This window comes from Miscanthus floridulus, chromosome 10 (genome assembly GCF_019320115.1).
Source record: "Miscanthus floridulus cultivar M001 chromosome 10, ASM1932011v1, whole genome shotgun sequence".
Lineage (NCBI taxonomy): Eukaryota > Viridiplantae > Streptophyta > Magnoliopsida > Poales > Poaceae > Miscanthus > Miscanthus floridulus.
Window position 1 is genome coordinate 127923914 of NC_089589.1, and position 10395 is coordinate 127934308.

Sequence of the window (10395 nt, forward strand, 5' to 3'; positions counted from 1 at the left end):
CCACGTGGACCAACCGCAGCATGACACGTGTCAGCCCAGGATTAATCCAGCCTTTATCCAATTTCAGAAATGATTTAAACTTCAGAAATTCATAACTAATTCATACGACCTCGGAAAAATACGAAACCAAGACCAAAATTCATCTAAAATCAAGCTCTACACAATGAACCCATGTTTGAGTGCATTTGGCTCTTTTGAATTTCCATTGCTTCTTTGTGCTATTCTATAGACGTCGTTAACGCGACTATAATGCGAACGATGCAGACTCGGAGGAGAACCTGACGGACGAGGACCGTGAGTACCGTGAGGAGAACAGAGACGACTACAATGAAGGTGCCACATCCCACCCAATCTCGTAGCACCTATTACACATGGCTAATATAGAACTGCTATCGCTTTACTTTACTGCTACAATGATACTATGCTAGGACTTGCATGGTAGTATGCTTGCTTGAAAGCCTTTACCTTGACGCAACCGTACCCCTGCATACCCTGCTATTAGGATAGACACACGCATACTGCTATATGTTTCATTACTTATACTTCTACTACGCTTATACTACGTGCGTGGTGGAAACTGGTGTTACCTGGACTATGGGGAGAGTGCTGCGTGTGTGACTTGGGTGTGTGGAGGGTGAGGGTTGTGTCGACCAAGTTGGAGTATACGACGAGCCTGGGGCAAGTCTTGCTATGGGATGCTACCTGGGTACCCCTGGAAATGGATACCTATGGTGGGTAAATGGTATATATATGAGGTGGACCTAGGTGTGAATCTGTGACGGGTGGAGCCCGGGATGGAGGTGCTGTGGTGGCACGATGAATGGAAACCCTAATGGAGACATTCTGGCTTGGTCATCCCTAAGGACTTACTAGTACTCAGATTCACCGGGAAGCCTTACGTACCACTCGCCCTATATGGTGCGGGACGGCTGGACTACTTGGTAGGATATTGCCACTACTGCTAGGTTGATAGCGGACAGTGTAAGGAGGTATGGGGTGCGGAGGATTTCCCCCACACCCTTCCGAGACTTCATGGAGACCTTGTGGACCTGGCTCATGACTCACAGTTTCAGCCACCCCAGACTTGACTTGGGGTGAACCAGGGCTGAATGGTAGAGTGGCATTATCCTAGACTAGCAAGCAGCCGAAATCAGCCTAGTTGACGACGGTCAGCGAGGAAGGCGGATCTTGTGGTTATGTAATACATGTGCCGACTTGTCGGCTATGGACCTTTCCTGGGTTTCGCTTAAACTAGATAGTGAGATGAGTCCTTCTCTTCTTCCCCCGTGAGAGAGTGTCGGTCGTAGCCAGGGGCTACGGGCCTTGAGACAGTGCCGAGAGGGAGTTGGCCTGTCGACTGAGCGATGGTATGGTATGGTATGGTGATGGTATGGAGATAGTGGTATGTCGATCCTAGGATCGGAACCTGGCTCGAAAAAGGGAATGGAGTGGAATGTGTGTGGGAATGGTGTTAAAACTTGACAAACTATTACTATTTACTTGATATGCTATTGCATAGGAAACCCCAGCTTTATAGGTTCCTTTGACTATGTCCCACTTGCATCCAATTTCCACAAAGCAATGCTCATAGGGATGGGAGTGGCCAGTACAAATCGTACTGATAAATTTTGGCACACAGGTTCTGCTGAGGAGTATAGCTCTGAGGAGTTTGACGGATGAGGGGTTCGTGCCTACGCTCGAGTTTGGCGATCTTATCTTCAAGCTGTTCTGAATGAACGCTACTTTTGATTCCGCCAATGCGGCGATGTAATAAATTATGTAATTCCGCACTATTTGTACTATGATATTATCGTTGTAGGGATGTGATATTCGACTGGAATTTGGGTAATATGATCTACAACGATCTTATTACACTTCGACGCTGTGGATTTCCCTTCGCGGAAATTGGGGTCGTTTCACCCGACCTCTACAAAAAGGGTGCCGTGACCCCGCGCGCACCCCTGCTGCCTATCCCCGCTCCCATTTTGCACTCGCACGAGCCGTGGACGCCGAAAACCGCCGCGCCGAGGATCGCCGGGATCCGCCGTCTGCCCCTCCGCGCGAACCGCCGTCCCCGAGCCATGTTCGTCCCCGATTGAAGTCGCGGTGAGCTTCGCCTTGTTTCCCTCTATCTCCCCATGCCATTTAATTCGAGTTTTGAGGTTTCTAGAGCCTTTGCCGCATGTGCCCGTGTGCTTCGGCCGCCGGCCATGGCGACCACCGCGCCAACCGCGTCCACCGGCCCCATTCTCGGCCTGGCCGAGGTCTACTTCACCCCCTCTATCCCTAGGTGTTCTCGGATGCAAAAACCGAGGCTTCTAGGCCTTGTTTCCCGTGCGCTGGCGAGGTGCTTGCCGTCGGCCATGGCAGCGCCGCCGTCGGGCCACTGTTCTGGCCGGCGTCTCCCTCTCTCTCTCTTCCCTTCTCTAATCTAGGTCATCCCTTGATTGATCGACGGCCCAGAATGGCCGATACCCTTTCACCCTGACAGTTTTGCTTAAGAGTCCCTCGGTTTCGGATGAATTGAACCCGCCATCCCTAGCGCAATTTTCAGAGTACGCTTTCTTGTTTTGAAAACGTAAAGTATACTGTGTTAGTCCAAAATACGCTTTCAGTATTTACAGAAATGCCACCTAAATTGTTTTGCTCATAAAAACTTCGTTTTAGCTCCGATTTGACCCATTCAAATTGCGTTAGCTTCATAATTTCATAATCTACGTGTTAGTACCACTGTTAATCAAGGTTGCAACTTTTAAATTACATGGTTAGATTTAATTAAATATATTGCTATAGGAAACTCCGTTTAAATCATAACTTTCGCGTTTTAGCTCCGTTTTTTGTGAACTTCGCGTTGACGTGATCATAGCGAGACGTAGATTCCTTTCATAAACATTTTATCTTGTTTTCTTTACTGTTGGTGTACTATTCTAACCATCGGATTGTTTGCTTTGCATGAATGTTCCTGGAATGTTGTATGTTGCCGTGTTGGTCGTGTTCAGACGGTGAGGAGAACATTGGTGACCAGGAGTACTTTGACGACCAGTAGGATCAGCAGGAGTTTGTGAACCAAGGCAAGTATAGCATGGGATCTACCTTGATGTCCTATTCACCATTTATTAATTACTCATTTGCATGTATCTAATTTTGATACCCGTAAGGACATCCTAGTGATTGATTACCCTGTTCCTTGTTCTCCTATGGGTTAATTGCATATGGGTAGATTTGCTAGCGCTCTAACTGAACATGGTCTACACAATGGTTAATGGTTCTATGGAACTAAAGGTAAAACATGCTTTATAACAACTGATCCATAGGGCGAAGGAGCAAATGACTTTCGATCATGTTGCTCTCGGCCCTCCATAAGGACTTATCTATCGGCAAAAGCTGGGACTGACAGTGCAACCGTGAGAGTCATATGGCTCTGACTTTAGCTCAGTAATAGGACATTTTCTAGCTTGTTAGAGGTTACCTTTATGGCGCAAAAGGGGCTTGCCATGTTGGGTATAGGGCTGCCTCTGTTCCTATGTATATAGTCACGATGGATATGTGCCATAGGAAAGGAGGGTTCCTACATCTGCCTACCGAGGAAACCTAGCGGCCCTAACTTGTTAGAGAAACCTATGAAATGGCTTCATAGTGTACCCTGCCCGCTCACCTTGGCAGTGACATGGTAGTAATTAACCCAGGCATATGGGAATCACGACTCGTGGTGAATGTGCACTACCTCTGTAGAGGGTTACAAACTATTATAACAGCCGTGCTCACGGTCACGAGCGGCCCGGAAAACTCACAGAATAATTGGTTACTCATTGTTGTTCATTTATTATGGTATACGATGATAATATGATGCAAAAGATTCTGATATCCGATTATGTGGGTTTAAATGAGAGCTTAAGCATAACTTGATAACACTTGATAATAAAATCTTGACTTATTAAAAGTGCTAACCGCAGTAAACCAGTGTCAATCTTTTTGAGCTTCATAACCTCATGTTATCTTGTTAAGTACGGGAAGTACTTACGTGTGTTTACTTTCTATATTTGGATAAAAATCCCGGATGGGTAACAGATGACAATGTGTATGAGGAGTTTCCTGAAGATTATTAGGCTTGTGGTCAACCAGTTGACCGCCCCTGTGATGGAGTTCCACGAGAGAGAGTTATCTTTTATTTTCCACTATGAAATCAAGACATCACTACATGTGTCGTGATATCGTATGTGGAGATATCACATGTGGAGATGTCCTGTTTTGTAAGCATCGTACGTGACAACGTGCACCAAACCTTCTCAAATTTTTATCATAGCCTCCACATATGATATCACGACATCTCAACAAGTTTCATGATTTTCGGACTTTGTTTGCTTTTTATAGAATTTAAAAACACTTCGCACGCAAGTTCGCGGTCATGTTTCGTGAACAAGATATCCGAAATTTTAGGCCCGTTCCTGGATACGACCTCACACTACACTCAGTAACATGACTATCATTTTTTGAATCATTAAATTCCAGTATTCGTACCACGTGCAGTTCAAATTTATATTTTTCGAAAAAATTCAAGTAAACGAAATAAAGTAACTAAATATATCAAAAAGCCACAAAAAATCCTCAAATTATAACTAGAGTTCCTGGTACTTTAAAAGGGCTGCACAAAAAATTTGGAGGCCAAAAACAAAAAAAAACTTTGCCGAGCGCCGGGGAATGGCACTCGGCAAAGGGGGTCATTGCCGAGTGCCAAGAATAAGGCACTCGGCAAAGAGGGTTTTGAATTTTTTTAAAAAATTTCCTCTTAGCCGAGTGCCTTCACAGGGGCACTCGGCAAAGACATTTCAAAAAAAAAATCTTTGCCGAGTGCCTAACAGCAGGCACTCGGCAAAGAAGGACGTGGCCGAACATCGTTACGCGGGGCAGCCTATGCCGAGTACCGCGCTTTTGCCGAGAGCCTGGCACTCGGCAAAGAAGTCCTTTGCTGAGAGCCTTTTTTGCCGAGTGCCCGGCACTCGGCAAAGAACTCTTTGCCGAGTGCGGCACTCGGTAAAGAAGGTCTTTGCCGAGTGTCCGATTTTTAACACTCGGTAAAGCAGTTTGCACTCGGCAAAGATCCCGTTTCCAGTAGTGTTCGTGCAGCAGCAGCATCCCCAGCAAGGTATTGTCCGCTCCCATGGCCTAAAATTCATACCTTTTCATCCATCTTCCAACGGAGCGGCGAAGAAGGATATTAATTCGCCATGCGACTGTATTATTTTTTCCCATGTTATTAAATACAAATTAAATAGCAGTTTCCAGCACGAGCCCTTTAAATAAGTAGAATCAAAACTAGTCCTTCCGTCCCACAAAGAAAGTCGTTATGGTATGCGTGCATGTCAAACTTTGTGAACTTTGACTAGGTTTGTAGAAAATGCGTGCAACATTTATATCTACAAATAAGATTATTATAAAAGTATATTCAACGATCTATCTAATGATACTAAGTACGTATTATAAATATTAATATTCTTTTATATATAATTAATCAAAGTAAAAAAAAAGTTGTCTTCTTAGGAAGTTAGAACTTCTATTTAGGGATAGAGCTAGGAAGCTTAGTAAGCTTGTAGTTGTACTAGATCAGTCGATTTCTGCATGGGAACTATCGAGGTCTCCGAGAGCGAGACTATACAAGCACACCAACTACAACATGGGTTGCTTGTTCTCCTCAATGGAAAGCAACAAATCCATGCTATTGGTAGCTATATAAATCCAAAAGTAAGCTGATATTCAGCACTGGTATTAATTCGACAGCTGCCTGTCCTGCATCTTGTTACCGAGCGGCGAAGAATGATAGGGCCATTAATTCTCCATGCGACGGCGTGTCGAACGGCGACGTGACAGCTCCGATCCGTACATGAAACCACGTAACGAGTCTTGGGTGTACACATGTTTAGTATCGTAGAATCATCTTGATACAATGGAGTCTGAATTAAGAAAATCTTACTGCTTGCGGTTAAATTGGGCTGCCCCCCTCAAATTATGAGGACGAGACCATGTGGTGCTTAGAAGTTGTGTTGCACTGGACTGTGTCCGTTGTTTGTGCCGAAGCTAAAATCAACGACACAAATTTCATGTTTATTTCAGGTTGATTTTTCGTGATGTATTTGGGCGCTACACTAGGATAGATCTTCCCCGGCCGTATATAAATATAAAGGATCACGGTCGATTGGGCTATGCACTTGATCAATCAGTATAACTTTTAACTTTTGTCCTTTAATTTTTATCTGCTTTTGCACTATGCTCCATATATGTTGTTCTACAAGTTTCTCGTTGTAGTCTGGCAGTTCTAGCTGGTTGCCGACTCCACAACCCTTAGTAGGTCTCCCAGGCGGGCCCTTCCCAAGAGGTACTGATAGGTCTTTGGGACGAAAATCAACCCACTGGATAGTCCGTCGGCAACCACCCGCCGGTCCAACGCTCACATCTGTCGTTGCCAGTTGCCAGACAGTCCTATGTTCAGTTCAGCAGGCGCCAGCAGTGCAGTGTAGATCGCTTGGTTCTTGTAATTTCGGCACTGCTAGACCGTCCATTGCGTTCATTTTGGCGATCTGCCATCCACACGTCCTAGCGTTGTGGGTGTGGTCTTTACTGCAACATATTTTTTGGTGACTCCACCGGGCATGTTCGCAATCAAATTAGGCTGGCCAACTCAAATTATGAGCACAGGACTGTGTCTGATGTGCGCGTCCATGTCGAGTCCGAGAAGTAGTCATTTTGATGTTTGTTTTGGGTCAGCTTTTCATGACATATTTGGGCTACCCGCTACACTACATAAAGATAACTTTTAGACATTACGTACTGCTGGAACCACCGCTTTAATGGTGCTGTTGGACTAATGAAATTTAGGAAAGCAACTGCTGTACTGCACACACAATTAATTAATTAATTACATACGTGCGAACGGGGATCCAGGATTTACTGACGACAAGGGCCTCTATCTAGCGGTGAAAATTACCTATTATACATCTTTCGTACCGGGTACAGGCCTATAAGCGTATTAATATGAGACAGCCATAGGGCCACACAAATAAATAACCAAGACAAAGATAAAATTTCTAACTAATCTGATGATTGAACTAAATTTGCTAACAACATTGCACGGTACACATGATGAGATAAAAATCAATACCTAATATCTCATTGACCTGATGTTTCATTGACCTGATAGCTACCCATCAGAGATGCTCGCATGGATTTGTTGCTTTCCGTCAAGGAGAGCAAGCAACCATGGAGTTTGTTGCATGGTTCTCTCGGAGACCTCGTGAGTTCCCATTCAGACATCAGGTCTGGTTACAGTAAGGCCTGCTAAGCTTCGCAGGAACTGATCTCTTCCTCTAAACTTGTTTGTGTTCGATCAATTGGCTGCTGTTTCTACTTTTCTCTACTTTAAAGTTTAAACCACTCGTTCTGAAAATGCGCTATCTAATTTGTATGCTTGATAAAATATTTAAGGAAGTACAGAACCTTAGATATACATTCACCACTACACACCATTTTTAGGGGTTCCCTTTTTTTTTTATAGAGATGGCTCTATCAATAACCATTTCTAAAAATGGTTCAAGAGAGGGACAGCTTCAAAATCAGTTTTCAGAGACTATCGTTATTTCTAGTTGCACAAAAAAATAGGAGACTCTCTATATGCTTACTAAATGTTAGGAATAGAGATTTTGCTGAAAAACTACCATCCAACAGCTTCTCTAAATGCTTATCCAAATATAGTCATCTTCTATTCTAGATTTTTCGCTAGCAAAAAAACAGAAGACTAGAATGCCTCTCTAGAGTACGAACGAGATATAGAAGAACTTTTGGAGAGTGGAAATTTAAAGAAAGTGGTTTTTAAATAAATGACTCTCCAAACAATGATTTAGAGAGTGAGATTTAAAAAGTCTCTTGGAGACGCTCTAACAATCAATTTCCAGAGCCGGTTGGAAACATAGTCTGCTTATAAAAATAGGTGAGGCAGAAAAAAATCATAACTTTTCCATATCAATTTGAATCTAGAAAAACTGTATATCAAGGTTTTAAAGCTCGAAGATATCTACAACATTGCAGTTAATTTTTTTTCACATAAATAACTTATGGCCTCAAAAGTCTCAAATCTAGAAATTCATGTTTTTGAATTTTTTAAATGACCTTGAATGGAGAGATATCCTAAACTAGATCAAGGCTATTAAAAAATTCCTAGCTAACCACATATTATTGATGTTAAATTCAAGTGCAAATTAGAGTACTCTTGTTGGAAAGGATTGTTTGAAATGAAAAAAAAACAATCACATATTATCAATATTAATGATCTAAACAAAATTGTTCATTGTTTGATAGGCTATCAGTAATTCAGTATATAAACGCATAAAGGTCACATCAGATATACAGCTACCCATTTTTTCACATAAAGGTCCAACAAACCAGAGGTTTTCTCCAAATATATGCCGTTTTGGTGTGTTCACAGTTCTCGCATCTTTCTATGATCAGAAATGTTCAATGTATTTATGCTATATCTTCCAGTCATTAATTTATATTATATAGATAAGCACTCATTAATTTATATTATATAGATAAGTATACTCACGCTACAGCATCTGTTTATAGCTGGAAGGATGACTAAAATTATAAAGGCAAGTCAACTAACTAAAACTAGCTGCATACGTTTTTTTTTAAATGTGTTCTTGCCTCCGCGGACACCAATCTCAAACGTCCTCCGCAAACATCACTCTCAAACTAACGCTCTTATCCTTTGAGGCCACCTCTGCAAATTCTAATTTATAGTCACATTAAATCAGAGGTGGACAGTCCGTCCGTCTCCGAAATTCAATTTTGACCGTCTCAGATAACCGTCAACGCAGTAGTGCTCTCAAACTCCTCTGCACACACCACTGTCATACGCTCACTGAAGAAGGCCTATAAATAATAGTTAGGCTGCCTCTGCTCAGTACAGCACCGGTGTCAGTTCACCACCCCCTGCTGCCGCACCGTGCTTGTTGAGATCTTCTGTGATCGGAGAGGGGGAGAGATGGCCGACGCGATCGTTGGGCCCCTGCTCACCAAGCTGAAGGACGTTGCGCTAACGGAGGCGCAGGCGTTTGCCAGGGTGGGCGGAGAGATAGAGAGCCTGAACGACAAGCTCATGTGGCTGCAGGCCTTGGTCCATGAGGCCGACTTGCTCAGCCGCCACGACGGCAGCCGTCTCGTCCGGGTGCTCGCATGCCAGATCCGCGAGGTGGCCTTCCAGGCTGAGGACGCAGTTGACGAGTTCTACCTCAAGGGCGACCTGTCCCGCCGCTTCGCTCTATCCCAACGCTTTGGGCGCAACTGGGCGCGAGCTTCCGCGGAGTTGTTCGTCAACTTCCGCACTCACCTCTGCGTCCGCTTCGCCCTCTCCGGCAGGATCCAGGCCATGAACGCGCGGCTTGAGGAGATCATCAACAACAACACCAAGTACGGCATGGGTGACAGAAGCACTCCTAACGGCATCACCTGGAGGGCGTCACGCGCCATCCCACACATGCGGGACGACTGGCCTCCCTCCCTTTACAAAAGAATATAATTATGTCTTCAAATAAATTTACTAGTTCAAGTTTCACCAAGTTCGTAGTAAAAAAATTAACATTTATATCTTCAAATAAATTTACTATAAAAGTTATTCAATAATAATCTAGTGATACTTATTTTATATCATGAATATTAGTAATTTTTTATATAAATTTAGTCGAAGTTTAAACTGTTTGACTTTTCAAAAAACGAGAATTGTATTTTTTTAATGGACGAAGGAGTATCAATATAGAACGTCCACATCAATCTGCATAAAAAATAAGTCCATGACTCCAAAATAATATATATAGGCCTTGAGATTTAATTGAAAAGGTTAAGCCGTCTCGCTCAATTGAGTCCATCATTGGCAGCTACAGTCGATTGCAACAAACATGCCTTCATGGTGAATAATACAAATTAGTCACTCTAAAATTTAAATCTAAATTACCAAATCTGCCATAATGAAAGATAATCAAAAGTAACCTCTAAATTTGTAACTAAATTACTCATATTTTTCATTATGAAAGAGAGTTTATCTGTTACATTTTTATAAATTATTGGTATATATATTTTAATTCAAAGTTTTAAAGATAAACATCTCAACCATTATGCACTACTACATAATTGACTTTCACTGCCGGTCCATCACTGTCGGTTTTTGGCTAAAACCAGCAGTGATATTCGGGTCATCACTGCTGGTTTTAGCTGTGAACCGGTAGTGATATTGGATGAACTCTGCTTGTTTTTTGCTAAAACCTGCCAGTTCGTGGTTTGAACCGGCAGTAATAGGCTGCACGAAAAACTTTATAACTTTCTCATATTACGAACTTTATACCAAAGTAG

General features: G+C 43.0%; 1 protein-coding gene across 1 annotated transcript; it reads left to right on the forward strand.

Annotated features, from left to right (window-relative positions):
* Window positions 1-9034: 9034 nt before the first annotated feature.
* LOC136489578 (putative disease resistance protein At1g50180) lies at window positions 9035-9568 on the forward strand. Its single transcript, XM_066486169.1, has one exon. It carries the CDS (start codon window positions 9035-9037, stop codon window positions 9566-9568), a length of 534 nt encoding a protein of 177 aa, XP_066342266.1.
* Window positions 9569-10395: the final 827 nt, after the last annotated feature.

Bases quoted from the DNA above. Each gene is read 5' to 3' on its own strand.
- LOC136489578 (XM_066486169.1), top strand. From the start codon at position 9,035: ATGGCCGACGCGATCGTTGGGCCCCTGCTCACCAAGCTGAAGGACGTT.